Genomic DNA, 24,237 nt, shown 5'->3' with positions numbered 1-24,237 from the left:
TTACTCAAATGGCAACAAAACCAACTCTAACTGGGTAGAAGGAAAAAAAATCTTGCCCAGGAGAAGGCTGCAGCACTGAGACAAATGCCCAGAGAAGATGTGGATGTCTCTATTCCTAGTGACTTTCATATGATTGGAGAAAAGACTGAGCAACCTGACAGAACTTTGAACTTCTGACCTAGTTTGTTTCATAATTCTATTAACTAAGCTTAGGAATTACTGACATCAATCATTGAGCTGTGTCTATACTTTACCCCTGCTCTGAAAAATGATTTTAGGACATGTTTTTTTAGGAGAAATATCAAGTCTGTATTTAATATCAGCATTTTATCTAAGTTATTTATTTAAAACTTAGAAAACACTGCTTTAACCTCAAACATTATGAAGTTCATTTTATGTCATTTTCTGTGCACATCCTATGCACTGGTAAATCTTCTTGGTCTTGTTCACACCATACCTGCTTTCTGTTTCTGGACCACCTGCAGGCTCACTGCCTTTGTGTATAAGTCATTTGCACAAGCCAAACGCTACATCTACATTGATGACAATGTCCAGTCTCAAACTTTGATCTGGCTGGCAAGCAAGCAGAAGTCGGATGGCTGCTTTGAAAATGCTGGGTCGCATTTCAACAATGCTTTGAAGGTAACTGAGTATAGTCCCAAATTTCCAGTCCCGCTGTTAGGATTGATTTGGACAATTTCTGACAGACACAAGTTTGCCACCACACCCTTACTCTTCCTAGTAATGTTCTCTTGTGTCTCTCATATACAAGCAGAGCATGATTCTTATGTCTGCGATTGATGATGAAATAAAAACAATTCGAACTTTCTGAGTTATAAGTCTCAGGCTTTATTTTCCATTACTGTGTTATGTGCTTAGCCGTAGGTTATAATGTGCTTTATCATATATATGCAAGAGTCAAGAAAATGCATTAAATAATTTTAACTTTATATTAAGTGAACTTGATCTTTCTTGTTCCTGTGCACACAGGGAGACAGAAATTACCTCAGATCTCAATTCTAACTGATATATGAGCTATGAATTAATTATGTTGTTTCTTTCTAGGATATTTGTACTAACCAATTCTTTGCTTGTTTTTCATCAGGGTGGAGAAGAGGCTGAATATTCACTCACAGCCTACGTGGTGGCAGCATTGCTGGAGGCTGGACACTCTGCTGCAGTAGGTATTTGGTGCTCTGTTAGTACAGTCAGCCATTTGTCAAAGAGTGCACAAGTCATAGTCCTCACATCTGTATTATTTAACAATGTGGAACTTGAATAATGATTGTAGGACAGTAGCAGTCTGTAGACAGTAGTTTCCAGAACCCTGAAGTAGCCATAAGTGTTTGATGAGCGTAACAAATCAGTTATGTATCTAGTAACTATGGATTAACTTAAAAAACCTCTACAGAATCCAGTTTTAAGTAATAGTAGTCTAAGTAGGTGCAAAATCCAGACTGAATTTGCCCACCCCATTCAGAGTCCCCTTTGGAATTTTCTCTGAATTTGCCCAGTCCAAAGTTCAGGCTATTCAAACCTTCAGTCCTGCAAAATCACTCTGTACATTTGGATCCAAGCTGTGTTTCCATTTCTCTGTGGAATTGTTATTAATGGGAGGAAATGACGAGTTGCTGGTGGGAATACTAGACATAGGGCAATGACATCCAAGTTCTGTTCTACATAGTATATTCCTGCATTTCCTTGTCACCCTGTTCTTATGCTGACTTTGTTCTTTTATAATGGGGAAGAGGAGAATTGCTCCCAAGCTGACAAATATGTTCTAGATGTGCTGATTTTTTGCACGTTTCTCAGTTACTGTGGTATGGGACATCATTTAAGTATCTGAGACCAGGATGAAAACATTGTGCAGAATCAAATAGCTCTTCAGCAACATTAATTTAGTTTCCAGTATCTTTACAAGAACCTGGTACCATATGTTTAAGTGAAGCTGCGTAGATAAGACATGGTAAGTAGTGTGCTGGTACTGTCTGAGATGAAGTAGATCTCGCAGAGATAGTCTGTAAGGCTGAAAGGTTTGATACACACTGTAGGCCCCTAAACATGCCATGGATAATGTATATTTCTAGCATGAAGGGTCAGTGATTGCAGCTTAAACAGTGATGGAAGTATTTAAAGAGAAGCAGAGACACAAACCCAAGTACCTGACAAGCCTACTGTGTTTTGCATTATCAGCATCCTGTCATTCAGAGCGGCATGAACTGTTTGGAGACTGCATTTGCCAATGGGGTCCACAACCTGTATAACCACGCCCTCTTTGCCTATGCTTATGGCTTAGCTGGCAAAGAGAAAAGACACCAGTTCTTCCTGGAGAAGCTGGACAAGACAGCTGTCAGAGATGGTAAGGGCAGTATGGACATGGTACAAGCAATACAGCTGATGGAATGGCATGTTGTGTGATGTAAGCTATTCTGATGCACAGTTTTCACATGCATGCTGCTCCCTTCCCATTTCATGCCTGCTATGCTACTGAATTTATCTCTAGGAGTTTTTCTGTCTGTCTGGTTGGGCTTCACAAAAGTTTGAGCTGTGGCCTGATCTTCCAAGAATTATGAGTCAATTTACATGGAGAGAGAGTCCTCCACAAGTCTCAGTCCAAGGTACTGGAACATTGTACCTAATTTCATGATTAAGTTCCTCTTCTACATGCTGAACAAGCCCAGTTCCCTTCACTATGTTATATGCTTCTGTCTGTGACTGCCTTAGCATCCTTCTGCTGCCCTGCCTTCACTTCAGTCTCTCTCTGACTTATACAGCCTCCTTTTATTAATTCTCTTTCCATCACTTTCTGTTTTCTTTTCCATAAATAAATAAAACTTACCCAGTTCAGGACACCCACAGCTTAAAAAATTTCCTGAATAGAGGGAGAGACAGAATTGTATATCTAATTCCTGCAATGATACTGCAATGAATAAAACAGCAAGTAATTTTTCCATACTTTTTACACCCCACTTTTCTGTTTTCAGGTGGTTCAGTTCATTGGCAGAGAGAAAATAAGCCACCAGCAGAACACTTCCCTGACTTCTATTCCCGTGCCCCTTCTGCTGAGATTGAAATTACCAGCTATGTGCTCCTGGCTTTGCTCAACAGAAAAAAATTTTCTCCAGATGACTTGTCCCATATTTCCCGCATTGTGTTTTGGCTTGTCAAACAACAGAACCCATATGGTGGTTTTTCCTCCAGCCAGGTAACAACTGGGTGTGGTAAAAAGAAAACTTCTGGGAGCAGTCCAGTCTGCAAGCTGAATCTCAATACTGAGACAATGCTTCCTGACTGCATATTGATTTGAATAATATTTGATAATTGGTGCTCACACAGGTTATCTTGTCAGGACACATCATGCTCTTTGTAGGTAGCTTCATATATAATTTAGTTTTAGGTAATGACAATTTACCTGAGTTCCAAGTTAGAAGTAGACAGCAGTCACTGTTGCCACAGCATTATACCAGGTCTTTTGGGTTAATTGAAATCTGTTGCCCCAGAATCACAGAATGGGTCAGATTGGAAGGGACTACAGTGGGTCATCTGGTCCAACCTCACTGCTCAAGCAGGGTTATCCTAGAGCACACTGCACATGATTGCATGCAGATAGTTCTTTAATATCTCCAGTAAGGGAGACTTCACAACCTCTCTAGGCAACCTGTTCCAGTCCACGGTCACCCGCACAGTAAAGAAGTTCTTCCTTGTGTTCAGGTGGAACTTCCTGTGCATCACTTTCTGTCCATTGCCTCGTATGCTATTGCTTGGCAGCACTGAGAAGAGCCTCGTTGCATCTTCCTGACACCCTCCCTTCAGATACTTATAGACATTGATGAGGTCTCCTCTCCTTCACCTCTTTTTGAGGCTGAACAGGCCCAGCTCCTTCAGCCTTTCTTTATAAGAGATGCTTCATTCCTTTAATAATCTTTGTCACCCTCCTTTGGACCTGCTGCAGGAGCTCCATGTCTCTCTTTACTGAGAAGCCCAGAACTGGACACAGCAGTCCCAATGTGCCTCACTAGAGCTGAGAAGAGGGGCAGGATCAACTCCCTTGACCTGCTGTCAAAGCCCTTCCTAATGCACCCCAGGTGGCCTTCTTGGTCACCAGGGCACACTGCTGACTTAGGGTCAGCTTTTTGTCCACCAGGACAAGTTCTACAAGGAACTCGTATCTTGTCTCCTTAGCTCCTTGCAAAGCCCCTCTCCATTTATAAGCACTGATAAAGCATCAAGGAAATAGGAGCTGCGCTAATCTCACGTACCATCTTACACTTGGGTATCTAATTAGGGATCGTTCTCTTTTCAGGACACTGTTGTTGCTCTCCAAGCTTTAGCCCAGTACGGATACCTCACTTTCTCAAAAACAAATCTTAACACGGTCAAAGTCCACTCTATGGAGTCCCCCAGTAGGATTTTCCAGGTGAATGACAAGAACCGCTTCTTACTGCAGCAGGCTTCCTTGCCTACTATTCCGGGGAATTACAGTGTGGAAGTGAATGGCACTGGCTGTGTTTATCTGCAGGTAAGCAAGCTGGAAACTCAGCACGACCTCTCTAAGATATAAGCGTGGGGTTCTTCATACTTTTTTCCTCTGCATATGTCATGCCAAAGACACAAAACCCTTTAAGTCCATTACCATCTCACACTTTCCATCTCTTTTAGACCACTCTGAGATACAACATCCATTTGCCAAAAAAAGTTGCAGGATTTTCTCTCTCCATAAGGACAGCAAATGTATCTTGCACAAGCAACTATCCACCAAAGTTTGACCTTGTCCTCTTCGCCAGGTAACTTTCTTTCATTGATCTACCCTCTTGCATTCACAGTTTTGTAAAGCATGCAAGAAAGGATTTAAATACAAGTAATTTGCTGCTGTGCAGCTATAGGAAGAAAAACAGGATTGTTGGAAGCTGAAAATGTTATTCACTGATCTCCTTTCCATTTGCAGACCAGACTAACAGACCTTTTCTCATTTTAGTTACACAGGAAAGCGTAAAGTCTCCAATATGGCTATTGTTGATGTGAAGATGCTCTCAGGTTTTGTTCCTGTAGAATCATCCCTGAAAAAGGTAAAAAATGGAATCAGTGTAAATTATAAACCCTGAAAACATAAGAAGTTGATAAAAATAGTCTCTGATTAGCAAATTGGAGCCCCGTGGGAATATTGTAAAGTCCCTGGGAAAGGCCTTCTGTTACATACTCTGTGTCTCAGACTTGTAGCTGTTCATCTGTTGGAGACAAATCTGCTAGGAGTTGCCAAATCCAGTAGCCCAAGAGAGGTGAGACTGCTGCAGCTTCATATCTGCACTCATATCCAACCAACAGCAATGTTCAGTGTGTATTTGCAATAGGCAGGCATGGACACTATACATGATATCTACATATCTACATATCTACATATCTACATATATGCATATATGCATATATGCATATATACATATATACATATATACATATATACATATATACATATATACATATATACATATATACATATATACATATATACATATATACATATATACATATATACATATATACATATATACATATATACATATATACATATATACATATATACATATATACATATATACATATATACATATATACATGATGGTCACACTGATCAGTAAAGACAGCACTTCCACAAAACAGATAACACAAATGGCCTTATCCTGTTCCGTTTTCTGGCTGATCAGACTAAAAGCTCATTGTGGAAAAGATAAATAAATAAATATACACATGGACACACAAGCAAATACAAATACACAATGTGGCTCCTTCAGATAACTGACCTAGGACACTCAGTCTGCTCAGTAGCTGCCCCGGGATCCTTGTTCTGTACAGTTGCTGGCACCTGGGCATATGCCTCCTCAAGACCTCAGCCCCAATTCAGCACCTGGAACTGAGGGCTCCATCACCACATATGTCCATGGTGAATGCCTCTATAAGCAGTCTTAGACATGCAGCAGATGGGATGGGGTCCCCTGGTCTCCTAGTGGCCTCACACAGACACATATAAACGACTCTTCAGTAGGTGGTTCAGCCCAATAACCTGATCAGTGTCTCCCTCCAAGACCGTATGGTGTCTCCAGAAATAGGTTTGGACATCTTGGTCCCTCTGGTGGCTAACTCAGATCCTCTGGTGTCTTCAGTATTCGAGACAGATTTACACCTGCTTCAGTAGCTGGCTGCCAAGTCCCTTTACTAACTCACTAGCTAGTCCAGTTTGGTATTCACTGGCTACCACACACTGACATACACACCCACATACAACAAGCCTGAACTCTGGGGTCTCTGGCACCCCAAACACACAGTTTCTGTTATCTGTGGTCCCTTCTTCAGTGATGGGCACTGCCTACACACACATCCACACAGAACAGAGAGCCCTTCACCCAGGAAAATAGTCAGGAACAGAGACAAATAAGAAGGCAGGAGAGACTGCGGTGACCAGGTGCAACTGGCCCCTTTTATATAATTTTCCACTCTTTTTCATTCCAATTGGACTTTATCCTTCTCTTTGTTCCTTCTGGTTCTTCCCCTAAACATCCTGTGATAATTTTTATTGAGTCAGCTTGGGCCGCAGAAATTAATTGTAAATTTTTGTTGAAATGAAAGCATTCTTCAGTTACCGATAAAAGTCATAAGCATCAAAGCTGCCTAGTAAAACTGTTTACCAGTGTGACTGGCTTGCACACATCTGTTATGAACACATTCGACTTGCATTTCTTTTTTTGGCGACTAGATGGCAGGGTGGCATAAAAGGAGAGTAGCAGCCACTTTAAATGCATTTTGTTGTGGAATCTGTAAATCTCCTCAGCAAATCTCTGCATTAATGTTGCTATCTTTTGCCTTGTTTAAAGCTTCAGGATGAGAATTCTGTTGTGGATCGTGTAGACATCAAGAACAACCACATATTCTTCTATCTTCAGAAGGTAAGTTTGGGAGGTTTTCTTTCAGTTTTATTTAATTGGAAGTTTAAAACAGACTCACAGCCAGAAGAAAAATCTCATCACTAGCAGATTAACACTACACTTGCCTTAAAGATGTAAAGGTACTTCACTCAGTCCAACATCAAATATATATATATAGGGGTGTGTATGTGTGTGTGTGTGTGTGTGTGTGTGTGTATGTGTATATTTATATATATATATACACACACATATATATACATATATATATATACTCAGTATTGTAGTCTACAGTGAAGAGATATGCATTTATTACTTTTTTGTGAAGCATGTTGTATGATTAAATAGCATTTCACAAATGTAGCTAAGTTGCATACCATATTGCAAAAGTTCCTAGTCTACATAATATTCCTCAGCCTCCATGTGATGCTTCTTACCAGTTCATCTGGGAGTGCTTCATGGGTCAGTATCATCTCCCTCCCTTTTAGGGAGGTTTCTGTATGAAAAGAATCATAGAATTATAGAAATTATCCACCAAATAGTCTTCCTTCAAATCCATGTGTCTCCAATTTGAAGACAAGGATGTCATGTGGGACCATTTCAAGGCCTTACAGAAATCTAGGTAGATGACATCGGTTGGTCTTCCCTTGTCAACTGTTCAAATATGATGAAGAGTGCCTTGGCAACAACATCAGCCAGTTCTCAGGACCCTGAGAACCCTGTCATCCAGTCCCATAAACTTGTGCCTATTCATCTTCATCAAATGGTCTCAAACCTGCTCTTCACTTACTGTTGGAGGAACTTTGCTCTCTCAACCCCTCCTGCAGCTTCAGGGACTTGAGAGACATGGGAAGCCTGACTGCCAGTGAAGACTGAGGTGAAGTACTCATTGAGTACCTCAGCCTTCTCCATACCAGTCGCCACCAGTTCTCCCTTCTCTTTTATAGAGGTGGTACACCCTCCTCGGCCTTTCTTTTCTTTCCCATGTACTTATAGAAACCCTTCTTGTTATTCTTTGCATCCCTTGCCAAGTAACGATCCATCTGTGCTTTGGCTTTCCTGATCTCATACTTAAGCATCCAAACCATACCTCTGTACGCTCCCTCAGTCACTTGTCCTTGCTTCCACTGGCTGTGCATTTCCTTCTTACTCCTCAGTGTGAAGAGCACGTCCTTGCTCAGCCATGCTGGAGTCCAGCTCTGCCTCGTCTGATTTCCTACACATGGGCTCTAGGAAAAGCAGCCTTAAAGAGTTGCCAGCTCTGGTCTAAAACTCTGTCCCTAAGAGCAGTTTCCAGGGGATCTCATTCACCAACTTCTTAAAGAGCTGGAAATTTTCTTTTTCAAAGCTCAGAGTCTGAACTTTGCTCCTCACCTTGAGATAATAAACTCACCCTGAGAACTGTCACAGCCCAGGCTTCCTCTGCTCTTAACTACCTTAATGAGGTCATCTGCACAGGGAAGCACCAGGTCCAGTAATGCTTCTCCTCTTGTTGGTTTGTCCAGTACTTGGATCAGAATTGTTCCTCAGTGTATTCCAGTAGTCTCCTGGATTGCCTACAGCCAGCTGTGTTGCTTTCCCAGCAGATGTCTCTGAAGCTGAAATCCCCCACTAGGATGACAGCTTGTGAGCATGATGCTTCCTGGAGCTGATGCTGATGCTTCCTGGCCTTGTCAACAGGGTGGCCTGTGGTAGGCCCCAACAGCCAAGTGTCCTTTGTTGGTCTGGTCCTTGATTTTTATCCACAAGCTCTCAGGCTGTTTGTGGCTGTTTCTCAGAGGCAGCTCTTCACAATCCATCCATTCCTCAATATAGAGGGCAACACGCCTGCCTGTCCTTCACAGCCTATCTCTTCTGAAAAGGTGGTAGCCCTCCTTGTAAAGTGCTTCTAGAGAAAATAATAGTCTTGCTGCATCAATGACATTAATAAAAGGAATGAGAAAGGAGAAAAATATACTTCAAACCAGAAGGGATCTTAAAATACAAGAAGGAAAAGAGAGGTGAAGCAAAAGAAATAGTAATCATATAGACGTCTCAAATGGCAATTTTTATAAGTTGGTCTCCAAGGATCTACTAAGGAAGACTGTAGTTAGTATTCTGTATTCACAGAAAAGCTGAGATGTTGAGATATGAAAAATTTACCCAGAAGGGCACCAGTGATGGAGACAGTTATCCGGAACCCCTGTCCATTGCTCCATTCCTTTAAAAAGGTCAGCAAGATAAAATCACAGAAAAATGGAGAAGAGAACAGTGACACCATCCCAGGCATGCAAGAGAAAGCTTGAAAAGCAGAGAAAGAGGAACAAGGAGGAAAGTTTGGGACATTTGGCTACAAGAGTGTGGAATAAGGAACAGAACCACGAGGAAAATGAAGATATTGAGTTCAAAGTTATTAAAGAGAGAAAAGTATGGAGAAAAGTATTAGGGGTATTGAAGGTGATTTTAGTTGGGAAAGGCAAGGAAAGAAACAAACAGCAACTTTCAATTACAGGATGAATGCTGATGTGCTGAAAAAGAGGGAATAGTTGAGCTAATTTGCAATGGAAATATGAAGAGAAAGAAAGAAAAGAGCACACAATTTTAGCAGCAACAAAATACATTTAGTAGCAGCTTTTAAACAATTACTTGATTTGACATCAAGTTTACAAACTGGAGAGAACTGCACAATGATACATTTTGTCACACAGTCTGATAGAGAAATGCATCTGTTCAACCTTGGCCTCAGGGATAGTTATGAAAGGATAAGTTTTGATGCATTTTCTTGTCTTGCCATTTCCAGGTTTCCCAGAAAGAAATCAGCTTCTCCTTCAGTGTGGAGCAAAGCCTGCCTGTATCAGATATCAAACCAGTGCCTGTACATATGTATGATTACTACGAAACAGGTAGGTGACCTGAGTAGGCCTCAGTAAAAGGTCTTTGAAACCAAAGGAGAGACAAATGGAGACCCACTTAGCAATTCTGCTGCTTTTTGATTGCTAAACCACAAAGGGTTTGCAGAGCATAGACAGTTTCCCCCTCCTTTCTTGCTTCCTTTCAACATAAAGCAGATTAGAAAGTGATACATCAGGAGTTGCTTTCTTACAAACCAAAAAGAAGTGTGGTTCCACAGTTTGAACCCGATGCTTAAAATCAATAATTGAAAAACAGCAATGTTGCTAACTTCTCTGATCTGGATTATCTAACTTTTTTTTTGCTTAACATTGCCATAGTAGGCTGCAATCAAAAAGATTTTCCTTAGAAGAATTTAAATACTTAAGGAGGAACGACAGTCCCCCTGAACTAAAAAGGAGTTTAAGTAATTAAAAATAGAAAATTCAGTGCCTGACCACCTCTTTTGAAGTGATCTCAAGGAAGTATGGTTGCATTAGACATTACTCAGTTGTGGAATTTATGTTATTAAAGCTGTAGCTCAGGTTTCCCCAAGCTTTTCTCAAGCTTTGAACAACCTTTGAGTACTGCATCCTAGTGGATTAGCAGGAGCAGCAATCAGAGAATTGACCCTGGAGTGCATTTTCTGCCAGCTGATCCACATCTGGCATGGTCACAGCAATGATTTGTACAGTCAGAGGAGAGCATTGGTCTCTAACTACGCACTTCTGCAACTGGGTGCCTTGGCAACTGGAAGACTACCACAAAATTTATCATGTTTTCTGGTTCATAATGTGTTAATCACAGGTGTACATAGAGTGCAGTTAGAATGATTTCTCACTCTCATGTAAATGTCTTCATCCTTTCTTCTTTCCAGATGAATATGCCCTTTCAGAATACAACACACCGTGCTCCCTGCCTTCCAACTGAAATCAGATATGTGCCAGAAGACGTAACAATTCAAAAAGTATCAGGCAAGCATTTATAGAGGAAGAAGTGGATAAGAGATTTCGTTGTTTCTGGGAGTGCAATGAAAAGCAGTAGAATAATAAGGAATAAACAAATCCCATATTGCAGTAGATCAGAATGGCCCATTCTGGCCCACACTTCAAAAAGAACTTGGGGTCAGTGTGGATTAAAAACTGCAGATAAAGTGTTCTTCCTAACAAGGGAGATACTGTGCAGTTGTTAACCCTGACCATCCATCTTCTTTGTAACTCATGATATATTCCAGTGGGAGCTTTATGTAAAGGTAAACACCTGAAATGTGTGTTCTTAGCCATAGAATCCTCTTAAGAAATCCCAATCTCAGAGAATAATCAGCTGTTGCTGCTTCTGTAGATTTTGTTTTGGTCTTTACATTATCCAGAAGGAAAATCCTGAAGAAATTACTTTGATCTTCACCTTTTTCAGCAACTGAACTGAAAAATTTACAGATGTCAGAATTCTAGTCAAAGGACAACTTTTATGTAGTTTTTGTCTCTATTTAGAAAGAAATGTTTTCTTTAGATTCCCATCTCATATTTTACTGCGCTTTGTAATAAAATATTCTAACTGGCAATGCTGTTTGTTCCAGTCTCCACTCCTTGTTCTATCTAGAAATGAGTGATGTAAGGTATTTCATAAGCTAAAACATTCATACCTTGGACAGGTCAATCAGTGACATCTTGACATCAGTGACATCTTGTGGCACAGGCAGAATGGGGGACCCTGGCCAATGTGATGAAAGCTTTCCACCCAAAACCTAATGGTGAGAGAAATGAGAGAGCTGTAACACAAAAACTCTTTAAAAAGGGGTTAGAGAGGAATGGCAGATCCAATGGAGTCCTTGCAGTGAGAAAATGGAAAAGGTGTGGAGGGGTTGGAAAACAGAGCCACAAGGATCTTGCGATGGAGAGACAAAGTACAAGAAATTTCCTACTGTGCTTTCTTCATTTAATGAACAGGTACAGCAGACAGCCAGACACTGTGGCTACTGTCCCTCACAGCCTGCAGTAACCTGACATGACCTTCATGCTGACCAGATTACACTAGTGGAAGGAGACAGAAGCCGACTACATATCCATAATAATCTGAACAGACATTTACCAACTGAATCATATCACCAAGCTGTTGCTTCTTTAATTGGGATGTTAAGACACAGTCACAGTTATAGTCTTGGAAGAGATTTATTTATCATGAAACTGGTCTGCTCAAAGCGAATTTTGTTTCCTACAAACACTTTACTCAACAGCAATGTGCCTGATGTGAGACAGACCACACAACAGCAAAGGACACGGTAGGAGAGGAGCAGTCCATTGTACACCCTGAGAGCACTGTTTAGTAAGGTGTCAGCCTTGCACAGAGATGGCTCAGATGAAACAAATCCTGTCTCACTGAGCAGTGCAGGAACCTTCGTGATAAGGGGCAGTCATGGCAGAAATCTACAGGCTCAATGTAAACCCAGAAAGATGCAAAACAAGTTTGGAAGCTGTAGAAGCACCTAAATGTTGGTTTGGAAGGGACCTGTGGAGGACATGAACTGAAACCTCCTGAATCACCCAGTAGGAACTTAGAATTTCTTCTTAAGATAACCAGAGGGAGTTGGGGTTGCTCAACACGGAGAATAATCCAGGGACAGTTTAGTGCTGCCTTCTGTTACTTAAAGGGGGCTTATAAAAAAGAGGGAGTGACTTTTTGCATGGGAAGATAATGATAGGACAAAAGGGAATGGTTTTAAACTAAGGGAAGGTATGTTTATATTACAAGTTATGAGCGAATTTTTTGTCCCTGACAATTCTGGTGGAATTTCTATCTTGTGAAAAAACGATATTTTGAGAAAATGATGTTGTGAGAGGAGTAGTTTTCAATTCTCTCAATTCAGCTCAAAACCTAGACTTCCTATCCCTAGCATTTCTCTTCCCATCAGCAGCAACCTCTGAACACAATCCTTGACCCAAAAGCAACGTTTTCATGTTTGCATGAGACCTGTGGTGACTTTTGCTACAGACAGACACATGCTGAGAAATAAGTTATGACTCTAAAGAAGTTAAAGGGCCACATTGTTTTTCACTGACCCCAATCTCCCCTTTGCTCTTCCATTCCTGTCAGCAAAAAAGATTGTGTGAGCTTCAAGAGGGGTCAATCAGGCTACTTCACCTTCTTCAGCTGTGTAAACTCAGCCTACTGTTAAACAAAAGCCTTTGTTTAATGCCATTCCAATGAATGGCCAACTGCGAGTCTGGTCAGATGGAAACTGATACGAAATGCAGATTCTTTCAAGATCACAGCATTTAAATTTTGCTACAAATTTTCAAAACACTAGGCTGAGAGGGAGTGGCTGGAACAATGCCAGAAGTACCTAGCCAAATCTGCATTTTATAGCCTTCTTTTGCCTCTATAACTCTTAACTCCCGCACAACTAGTGACCTTTTTTTTCTTATGAAGGTTGCATCATGTGAACCTCAATGCAAGTCAGATAAAAAGATATAACAACTGACAGGAATTTCAGATACTGAGTTTTTAGAATCATGTGCATCAATCATAAAATTGTAAGGGCTGCCTCCCATCTCCAAAAATGCCAAATACAATATATTTACGCTCAGTTCTTTAGTTAACACAGATACTAGTCTGCTGTGTACGTATATTTTCCTATTAAAACAAGTCCTTGAAATCACCTGAAAAGAATGATAGTCTGATCCTTTTAGCAGAAACATCTGATTGCCAGGTAAGAGAAGAAATGCCTCCAACTCAGTGGGCAGCAATATGAAACTTTCAGCACCTTGTGGAACCTCTTGATCAGTGCTGCCAGTGGAGGGCTCACAAAATAGCTTAGAGAACTATAAGTCTTTTGGTATGTATCATAAGGAAAAAAGACTTACTGAAAGCCAGAGCAAAAGGGACCCAGAGAATCAAGAAAACAACAAAATGCCCAAGAAGCCAGTGAAGTGTTATGCTGAGGCTTAGGCCTTGCATGTTGGAGGCTTTAAAGAGAGCACATATGTGGGATCCTACAGTGCCTAGATGCTACTGCACTTTATTTTTCTTAGATAAAGCAAGAAGATTCACCATGACTTTACCTTTTAATCTGCACTGTGTATTTAACAAAGTGAAGCAGAGCATTCTGAACTCAGAGCCATTCCTGGGGAATTGCCACAGATGTAGCAGGAGTGTAAATCACATAGACTCTGTCTGTTCAGCACAGCTCCAAGGAGTTGCCTGTCATGGGCTTCAGTGTTGCTTTTCCACACATTTCCAAAATCTGAATCCTACCAAAGCCAGTGTGAATCTTCCTTTCCATTTCCCTGGGTTTTATCAGGATTCAAAGTCTGCTGAGCCCCTATGCAGAACAGGTAGGACTTATGGTTTTGCTGTCATAGCTAAATGTGCCATCAAGTTTTGTCCCCAGGTGACCTGCTCCATCTTAAAAAGGTCACCTGCATCAAGTGTTCCTACTCTGCTATAGTTAGAAAGGTACTCAAGAACCCTAAAACTACTGTGAATCAACCTTTTCTTTAATTTTCCGTGTGCAAAAAGGTCATTCAGTTGCTCCAGTTCTTTTAGCAGCTCCTATGGGACCCATCTGCTGCAGTCCATGGGAATGTGACAGAATAGACTTGGAAGGCTTTGCTCAGGTGTGAACAGCCAGGACTCTGCCACTTTGCTTAATAACAAAGCACTTGTGTTACCTTTGAATTATCAACTATGTGTGACATTAGGCATGGATGGGATACTCCAGTCATTCCCTCATTGCCACACAGTGCTCTCCAGCAGAGAGTTTTGCCTAGCACTGGTTGTATGTGAGTTGGTAGTCTCAAAAATATAAGTTCTTCAAAAGAGAAAACTATGCAACAAGGACTTTCTCTAGTTCCCTGTTTGTCTGAGGCCAGCTTGCTTGACCTGCAACAATTTGGGAACATCAACTGTTAAGAAAGATAATAAAAGATAATAAATAATGGCAGGTCTTCATCAAGGACACATGCTCCAGCCTGTTCTGTACAGTGCTCAGTAGTCCAATATATAGCTGCAGAATATATTTTCACTGGAGACAAAGCAGAAATAGCCTTTATGTGAGAGGAATAAATCAAAAAAAGTTTCAGGCATAAGGTCAGGGGTTGAAGACACAAACAGGCTCTCCCTGGGGGGCATCCTTAAAGTAGCACAATTAATATATCGGGTAACACAAAAGTATTGTTGTGCTGCCAAGTAGATAATAATAACAGATAAAGGGAGAGAAAGCTGCATGCTCTGAATAGCATTTGTATGCCTTCCCTAAAGTGTCTGGAACAAGTTCAATTCCTGGTATGTCATGGTGGAAAGAAAAAGCCTTTGCAACCTCAAAAAATGGATTTAGAAGCTAGATGTTGGTCAATGGCAAAAAGATCAAAGTACTCATAAAGAGACGGATCCTCCAACATTTGGTGTTTTTAACCAGTTGTGAGAAACTCTTAAGTCCATACTCTTTCTCACAATAGAGCCCTAGCAATACCATGCCTACATTGAAGACAGACTTGAAAAAAATGAGAAAAGGTAGCACCTGCTCATTTCTCAGATTCAACTCCTATGAACTCTTGGTTCTGTTAACATCATTTTATAACCTTGAAGCGAGATCCACACTTCCTTTCTCAGGGCAGTTGGATTAGGCATATAGCATTTCCCCAAAAAATATATTGAAGAAATTTTGTTTGGCCTACAAAGCTGCACTCACGTAATTACATCAGAAGAACTGTGTAAAGACGGTGCTGCTCCATAGTTCCCTTCTTGCAGACTGACTTGCACTTTACACAGATCTTTGGATCTGTTATGTCATCAGAGACTTCAACTCCATGAAAGGACCCTACAGGTCCTTACAATTACATCAGTAAAACCCTTGTGAGATCTGTAGTCCGATGGCTGAAATTCCAAGGGGAAGCAGAACTCCTGTGTGACCCCTCCCAAATCGCTCCAGAAAAGAAGGGGAACTAGCTACTGCACTGGAAACTAGTGGAGGGAAGGAGAGGAAAACAAGAGTGACCTATGGTGCTTTGAACACCTATAAATCTGTTGTTACAATATATTTATGGGGCGTTTCTGCAGAATGAAATTAAAAAACAGGCTTTCCATATAGCAGAGTAAATTGCAATATGAAATCCTCAGAGAGCTACTTTTTTCTGCATGTGACTATCATGTGTTGTTACCAAAATTAAAGCAAATGCTTCTACATACAGAGAGCAGACCTTACAGGTCTGAAGAGAAGTGAGTTGTGTGCAGCTGTGGAATAGAAACAAAGGTTAAGGATTTGCTTAGAGGCCAAAAGGTCAGCAAATGAGTTGGGCATCCTTCAACATGCAAGAGATGGCCAGCCTGAAGTACGTTTCTGGTAGCCAGGAGAGCAAATATATGGCAACATCATGTACAGCTTGTGTCAGGTTTTGGTACACAAGATGATTTCTCAGATATTTTATTACTGAGCTCTTCACATTGAATGGAACCCTTGCTGCTGTCTATCAAGACCACAAAGAAAGGAGGGCCAAATAACCCTTGTTCCTGTCCATGCAATGACAGAAAAACTGGAAAGCTCTCCCAAAAGAAGTGCAGACTATCTTAATAGCCTAAGTGTAGCACTGGATTTGTACCTCAGCCTGAAAACTGCCAGGTAACCTGTGTATAACTAGGAAAGATAATTTCAATAGTATAACAGTATCCACTCTAAGGCTTATGCAAGTGCAGCAACAGCAGTCAAATTCCTGCTTCACTCACCTTTGACTGGCACATTTGTCACCAAAACTGCACAGCAAAGACAGTCTTAATACTTTAGTTCACACAGTTATTCTTGCTCAGACCTCAGCCTCTACACATATATGGATAAAGGTCTCAATTTTGAAAACAGGTTATGGATGACCCATCCACACTCACCAGAGTCACTGGCATAACAGAATCCTTGCAACTGGTTGACTTTTTATACAATTGCCTTCTCCAGGACTGAAAACATCATAGACCACCGAAATATACAGTTCTCCCCATCACCACATTCCATTGAAAAAAAATTTCATCACTCATTGAAATCACTACAAGCCGTGACTATTCTGCTAGGGATATACTTTTTTTTTTTAATGACCTCACCATCCTTTTAGCTTGCAGAGCTGCTAGAGGACTTTGACAAGGTTCACATATCTTAGAACAATGAAAGAAATCTTGCATGCTTGACTGGAGACCCTATTGACCAAGCTGGACTTTATCTGTGGTTACCATGTTTCAGCATTGTTCCCCAACCACCTGGGCCAAACCAAGCATTTCGACCTTTACTATGCCTAAACATATTGTTACAATCTAATCTACTTAAAGAAGGTTTTATAGGAAGCAGTCATAGTCAAAGTCACAGATTGCTTCAGTGCTTTTCAACTAATTTTTGCAGCTGTAATGACCAAGTTCCTTTGTGTTGATCCTCTTCTGAATGCAGCAATTAACCCATTCATAAGAAAGGTGACAGTGTCTACACCACAAATACATAGTTACAGTCTTGCAGACACATCCAAGTTGGCTTTGGAGTGCCAGCTGGGGTGCTGGCAGGAGGGCAATAATGAAAATTCTCATATGGGCTTTGCCAGAGGTCGTGCCACTACCCACTGCAATGCTAAGCTGGATGGTTCAAAGCTGCTCTGCCAGGCTGTGCAAACACACAGAATTACCACCCCTTCATGCTGCCATCAAGCAAAAATGATGCTTGGGTGATGGCAATGAACTGCAGGAGTGAGGAGTACCAGAATGAAGAGAAATGTGAGCACAAATACTGCAAAAACAAGAAAAAACATGGAGCTCTAGACAGTACTACATCATAAAATGCCATTTTATGATTCCCACAGGAAAGAAGTAGAGCTCTTTTCAGTGATTGTGAGTGAAATTTGAGGTCAGGTAATTCCTAGAGACAGAAATCACTGTGGCCAGTTCTCTATGAAAAAAAAAATTGCAGTTGAGAAGTATTACTATAGTCTTTCACAACAGGACAGATTTTATTTGTAAATATAAGCTTTTACTGATAGACTGTAGTTACTGCCCCAAATAAACCAAACCACAACCATAAAGGCACAATTTTTACAGTCTAACTATGCCTGCAGCAGGGCTGTTTCAGTGGCAGAATGCTATCTGTACTAAGCTAGTGGGTCATTTCTTAACAGAGAAACTAAATCAATCAGCTTGTTCTACTATTGCCAAGACGCTCTCTCATTGCTCTCCATCCACAAACACACAGATATCTCTCTGTATGCTATTACTAAACAAAGGTACCTGAGGTCTGAAGTTATGGCTTTGATGATATTCAAAGTTAGGCTGGCAAACAACCCATTTTGAGTCAAGAACACAAGATAATCCATCTGTATACAGATATTTCTCCAACATTACTTTACAGTTTCTCATATACACCCAGAAAGATCAGCAAGTTCTTCTAAAAATCTCCTGGAAAGGAATTGTAGTATTGCAAACACATCAGCCTTGAGACTTATCTCCAAGAAACCTCAGTGACAGAGGAATAAAGAGAGAATCTTACACATCTTCTGGGTGTGTGGGTGTGTGGTTAGGAGGTTGAGGTTAACTTAGATGCCAGTCATCTGAATTAATTCTTCTATGAGGAAGAAAATGAACCCCCAAAAAGTACGCCTTCTAGTACTTGACTACAAGAAAGATGAAGAGAGGTTATTTACAAGGGAATTCAGTGGTATGTCAAGGGGGAATGGCTTCAGACTGAAGGAGGGAAGGTTTAGATTAGATAACAGGAAGAAATTTTTCCTTGTGAGGGTGGTGATGCACTGGAACAGGTTACCCAGAAAAGCTGTGGATGCCCCATCCCTGGAAGTGTTCAAGGCCAGGTTGGATGGGGCTCTGAGCAACCTGGTCTAGTGGAAGGTGTTCCTGCCCATGGCAGGGGATATGGAACTAAATGATCTTTAAGGTCCCTTCCAACCCAGGCCATTCTGTGATTCTATGAAATACAGTCTTTTGACCTGGTGATGAAGTTTCCCTGTAGAGCAATCTCCACAAGCTTCTTACACATACACAGTTCAGTTAAACAGAATGCTAGGATTTGAAGAACAATGAGATCTAGTTTTATGGTTAAAAAATCATAAACCCCAAATGTCAGTCACTTTGTAAATATTTGCCCTGAAAACAATCTTTTTGTTATATCAAGTGGTATGTTTTTTTTCCTGTGAAAGATAAGTTATTATATGTTATAGACAAGAAGATGGGATGCCTTCTAGTTTCCTTTGTTGTGATAAGGTATGGTAGCTTTTTTTCACCCCGGGTATTTGATTGCAATCATATTAATGCAATAACTTCTCTATTACAGATAATTGCATTTCTTGTTTGTTTATTTCATTACCTTCTTCATTATGGTTAGTGGAGGGCTTAAACTAGTGCAGTGAATTATCTAGATATAGGAAGCCTGAGTTGTTTTTGTCCTTCATTTGGTTACTATTCAGAAGGCGTGTGTGCACAGAAGACATTGTGACTAGTGCCAGATCTTGGAAATACAAGGGTGGACTTTCTGACTAAAGCCACAATCGACTTTATATTTGGTGCCAAACCTCTGCTCCTTATAATAGTAAGTTATATGCAACCACTCTCCTCCATCTCTACAACCTTTGAATGTCACCTAACCCACTTGACCTTTAGATAAAACTTTCAAAAGTAGCCTTAGAAAGCTTCTTGCAGCATAAGGATATGGACTGTGATGATTATCAAATTGACTTATTCGGAATGAATACTTTATTATGTTGCAATAAATTCGTAACTATCTGAGAAAGCCACAAAAAAGCAAGAACATGCAATGCTGATTGTCTCCTTTGTTCACCATGTCAATTCAAGTTCAAGTCTTTGTCGGTGAATTTCTCAATAGCTCCTGGTATGGGTATCCCACTGCAGAGAAAATAAAGCCTGATTCTTAGTGAATCTCCTTAACTGTAGAATCTGTAGAGATCCTCTTCAGCAGAAATGACAGCGAGGTGGATTTTCAAAACAGAACATCAGATGGTTGTCTGTGTTCTGAACAGCCACAACATGCCACAGAGAGACCTCTGGAGAACCACCTATTGCTTCTGCCTGTTCCAGTTTCATATGATTTGATACTTCTGTTTTGAAGGTATACGTGAAAAACATTTCATAGTCACCCTATGCCCTATGTTTCTATTGAAGAAAGTTCAGTGCTGCCCAATTCTCTGCATTACACACTAACCAGAAACTAGAAGAGACAGTCACAAAACAGATCAGGATACTAGAGAAAATCATGCTCCCATGCAGGTACTCTGCCTTTCAAACCATATATCTCTGGCCTCAGGTCTACAAAATTTAGCCATTTTGATAACATTTTGATAACCCCAGCCAGCAGCCAAGCAGCCATTCTGTCTTTTACTCACCTCCCTTTTCCAGGATGGAAGTCAAAAAGATTAATGGATTGAGATAACAAGAGTTTAATAAGGAAAGCAAAAGATGCACAAGAAAAAGAAATCATAAGAGGGATTTATTCATTATTTCCCATTGGCAGACAGATGTCCAGCCACTTACTGGGAAGCAGGGCCTCAGTACATGTAGCGATTTCTTTGGAAGACAAATGCTGCTAACACAAATGTTGTTCCTCTTCCACTTTCCTCCACCTATTACTGTTAAGCACCATGCTATATAGTATAGGATATACTTTTGGTCAGTTTGGGTCATCTCTCCTGGCTGTGGCCCATCCCAGTCTCTTACCCACTCCAAAGTTTTTGGTTGGGAGGTGGGGGAGAGAGCCTTCACACTGTGCAAGCACTCTTCAGCAATAGCCAAAACACTGGTGAGTTCTGAACTCATTATGGCCTCAAATGCAAAGCACAGCAGGCTAATGTGGAGAAAGCTGACATCCTAACTTCACCCCAGACAGATCCAGAACCAATATTAATGTAAAAAATTAATCACAGTTATCAAACAACTGCTTTCCAGCATTGTTTTTCTTGTGGGGAGCAGCCTACAGGTGCTTTATTTTGTCATCACAGCACAAGAAGACAAAAGAAGAAGGTAATCTTCCTTTATCCTAAAAGAAGGTCTGGGTGGATGAAAGCAGACTTTTTTCCTCCCCAATAAAAACTTCCAGTTAGCTTCCACAAAGGTTTGAAAACTAGAAATCCAAGGAACTAACAAATTCACATGGACACTTCAGCTGGCTCATTTCAAGCTGAAATGAATTAAACTTCAACAATGCTGCCAAGTGCTCAAAGGCTAAGGTAGAAGTATTTAAGACTTTTTAGATCTCTTTCTGTTTCTGACCTCTATTATTCCATTTCATCAATACTCAAAATATCTATGAAGCAAGGGAAACAAGAGGCCAACACATTATTTTAACCAGAATCTGGTGTCAAAGTACAGAAAATTAGTCTACTTCCCCCAGACTGTCAATCCAGATGGTAAATTCCAACAACAATGGGAAAAACCCTCAAATGCTTATTGGGTTTTATGGATTTACTCTGATTCAGTTCACTGTGTGCTCTTCTGTACTGTGACAAGTCTCAGCGTAAAAACCAAAGCCCTTCCCCTTGAAAACAAGACTACTAAAGACATTTTGTGCAGACATTCAGAGAACTGCAGTGAAGTGTTACAGTCTGAAGACAGTGGGTTGGTTTAGGTTGCAGTAGAATTAGGGGAGGTTCTTGCGAGTAGTAGGATAGACTGGGATCTCCACCCCTTGCTGCAGTTATAAAGGCATTAACATCAAAGGAAGGAGACGGAGGAGTTGAAGGCTAACTCCTTTCCTCTGGAGCACTAGGTGAAGAATGATGCAGAGCTGTTAAACTAATAGACAACGAATTGTTTCTTGGGAATAGAACTTATCTCTTTCTTCTGTCTCATAGCGAGAAAAATGTGGCTGAAGTTTCTTTTGGCTATTTTTCTCTGGTATGTAACAGCTGCAAAGGAACCTGAGCCGTAAGAACTACCATATTATTGCCATTAACATTTATGGAAAGGTTTTAAAGACAGTGTTAATTAGTGATATTAATTTTGCTTTAAGTATTAAATACTGCCAGGGACCACCTTTTACATCTGGAGAGTAAAACAGAGTGTGGATGGCAAGTGAACCGTTCCCATTTAATACTGTCAAACCTTCTGCCTGTTGCAGAACTTCCATAGGAGTTGGTGTGTGTCCAGAAGAGGCAATAGCAGTAGTAACAGCAGCATGCTTTGCTAAAAGCAGATAGGTCCAGGACTCAGACAAAGCGGAAAAGGGCATGAGTTCGGGGCAGTATCAGAACTGTGGTGGGAATCCAGAACTGGGCTATCTGGGAGCTGCAGGGCAGGAATGAGGGCACTGGTAGCGTGTCCTATATTTAATCTAAACCACTTGGTAGCTACTGAATAATAACAGTGTTTGTTTTATCCTGTTGAGGCTGTTTCTCCTTTCTCTATGAATGTGATCACTTTGATGTTTGGATCTCACAGGCAGTACGTCCTGATGGTGCCTGCTGTCCTCCCAAATGACTCTCCAGGTCAGGTTTGCCTGCAGTTCCTTAACCTCAATGAGACAATATCCATCAGAGCAATCCTAGAATACAGTGCTGTTAATATCACTATTTTTGAGAAAACCATGACAGGAAACAGTGGTCTACAATGCTTTAATTTCAAGGTAAACTAATTTTAATTTATGTTCCAATGGAAAAGAAATATAAAGAAGGAAAAGAAAATTAGAGCAGAGAGCACAGGACAGGAACAAACAGGGAATAAAATAAGACTGGTTGAAGGAAAAAGGAAGCATAGAAGAGTAAGACAGTAAGAGACAAGCAGGCATTTTTAACAGACATAAGAAACAAGAAAATGTCCAAGAAAGGCAATGAAGGTGGTAGAAGTGAGGTGGTATCTCTTTGTAGGAGCCCAGTTCACAGGTACTGCTGTGCAACAGATTCTGAGCAAATGACTTCTAGACTAACAAGCTCCCTCTGTTTTTCTTTTTCCTCACAGATTCCCCCTGTCCATTCTTCACCACTGGCTTTCATTTCCTTCTCTGCCAAGGGCACCACAGTCAGCCTAGAAGAGCGGCATTCAGTGATGCTCTGGAACACAGACAGCATTGTTTTCGTGCAGACAGACAAACCCATCTACAAACCAGGACAGAGAGGTGAATATCTACTTTGTCTATAATATGTGCCTTAGGAAGCAATTTCTTCAGATAGAATTTCCTGGCCTGGTGTTTTTCAGGCTGAGCTACAATCCGGGCAGTCCCTTCAGAGTTTCTGTTAAAACCATTACAAGTATTTACTGTGGAGCTCAGAGAGTCATCTTCAAAACGTCAGGAGACTGTCATCCCATGGTCTCTATTATTTTCTTTGTCCTTTCCTCCCAGCTGGCAGAAGCTTTCACTGCTGCTGTTTTATTACTGGTGACGAGTCAGGATAGTAGGAAGAAGTGATTAGACTGTTACCTGGCATGAAACAATGCTTCCATTTGCTTCCGGCCAGCATCAAACACAGTCTAAAAACCAAGAGTTAAATCCATTATTTAAAAAAATATGTAAGTTGTTAAACACAAATTCCTGCTATTTACTTTCTGGATTGTGATGAGTTTGGACTTCAGATTGTCATGTTGTTGTATTCCTGCCCTTATGTTATTCCCCTATCCAGACTTCTCATCTGGACATCAAGCAGAACTCTGTGTAGGCAAAGAACCATTTATCTAAATCCCTTCATTAACTAATTTCTAGGTTTTAATGCTTCTAGCACACAGCTAGAACACTGTAGGAAACTCTACAAGAAAACTTCTTTCCAGAGATTAGTCAATTAATACGGCTATTAGACTAGATTAGCTATACTTTAATTGGCAATGAGTTCTATCTACATAGATTTATAACAGGAAGGAAAGCTTACCAGTCAGATTTTGGTGCCACCAAGGTGTCCAACATGGTCTGTTTATTGGTCAAATGGCTTGGTGCTGGGTTGGGGAAGCAGTAGACTAAAGTAAATTATGAAAAAGGAATGTTTCACAAAGACATTTTCAAAACATATTTTTATGTTTTTCTTTCTGCACTAATTCATTGTTCTCCTTCCAATTTTTCTCTTGTTAAAAAGCAACCACAAACACACACACACACACAAAGAAAAAAAAAAAAGGCAGTTTGGCAAAAGCTTGTACAAGATGAGAACAAACTGAACTAAGAGGAGTGACACTGCGTTAGGAAAAACTGACACTTCACCTGCACTAATATTTGGAACTTTCATGTGTTTGAGGCAATAAACCCCGCTTTAGAGATGGGGAAATGAAGAGGAACAAATTTACCTACATCATGCAGATGACCACAGAAGGAGTTACAGCCACTGAAGGAGTTATGGCTGTCACTTGAGACTGCCTGACCTACACAGCAGTTCTTATTTGTTCAGTCATTCCCTTTCTCTGTGGTTGACTAAATTTTTATGAAAGAGTGCAAGAACTCAATGCCAAGGAAAAGTTCCTTCCTCAGAGTCTGTGTAGGTTTCTTCTGCCTTCAGATGCATTT

At 40.7% G+C, this 24,237-nt stretch overlaps 1 protein-coding gene and 1 long non-coding RNA gene across 3 annotated transcripts in view; one reads left to right on the top strand and one right to left on the bottom strand.

The window, feature by feature from the left end:
• Window positions 1–11,333, top strand: part of LOC135409379 (ovostatin-like) — a 32,741-nt gene extending 21,408 nt beyond the window's left edge. Inside the window, exons 26-35 of the mRNA XM_064644807.1 lie at window positions 486–642; window positions 1,106–1,180; window positions 2,194–2,359; window positions 2,985–3,205; window positions 4,304–4,519; window positions 4,660–4,784; window positions 4,976–5,066; window positions 6,864–6,935; window positions 9,691–9,793; window positions 10,657–11,333. Of these exons, the coding sequence (XP_064500877.1) occupies window positions 486–642; window positions 1,106–1,180; window positions 2,194–2,359; window positions 2,985–3,205; window positions 4,304–4,519; window positions 4,660–4,784; window positions 4,976–5,066; window positions 6,864–6,935; window positions 9,691–9,793; window positions 10,657–10,709 (1,279 nt within the window). The 3' untranslated portion in view covers window positions 10,710–11,333. The remainder of the gene's footprint in view (window positions 1–485; window positions 643–1,105; window positions 1,181–2,193; window positions 2,360–2,984; window positions 3,206–4,303; window positions 4,520–4,659; window positions 4,785–4,975; window positions 5,067–6,863; window positions 6,936–9,690; window positions 9,794–10,656) is intronic.
• On the bottom strand, window positions 313–23,697 carry LOC135409388 (uncharacterized). Of its 2 annotated transcripts, XR_010428155.1 has the most exons (4): window positions 23,612–23,697; window positions 23,170–23,219; window positions 11,422–11,523; window positions 826–5,057 (listed from the first exon to the last, which is right to left on the bottom strand). It is a non-coding gene; the product is annotated as an uncharacterized LOC135409388 (long non-coding RNA). The 2 variants fall into 2 exon arrangements; XR_010428156.1 differs by lacking the exon at window positions 23,170–23,219 and having other exon boundaries at window positions 313–5,057; window positions 23,612–23,694.
• Between the last annotated feature and the right edge of the window lie 540 nt (window positions 23,698–24,237).

This window comes from Pseudopipra pipra, chromosome 2, assembly GCF_036250125.1.
Source record: "Pseudopipra pipra isolate bDixPip1 chromosome 2, bDixPip1.hap1, whole genome shotgun sequence".
In the NCBI taxonomy this organism is placed as follows: domain Eukaryota; kingdom Metazoa; phylum Chordata; class Aves; order Passeriformes; family Pipridae; genus Pseudopipra; species Pseudopipra pipra.
This window is presented reverse-complemented; position numbering and strand designations above follow the sequence as displayed.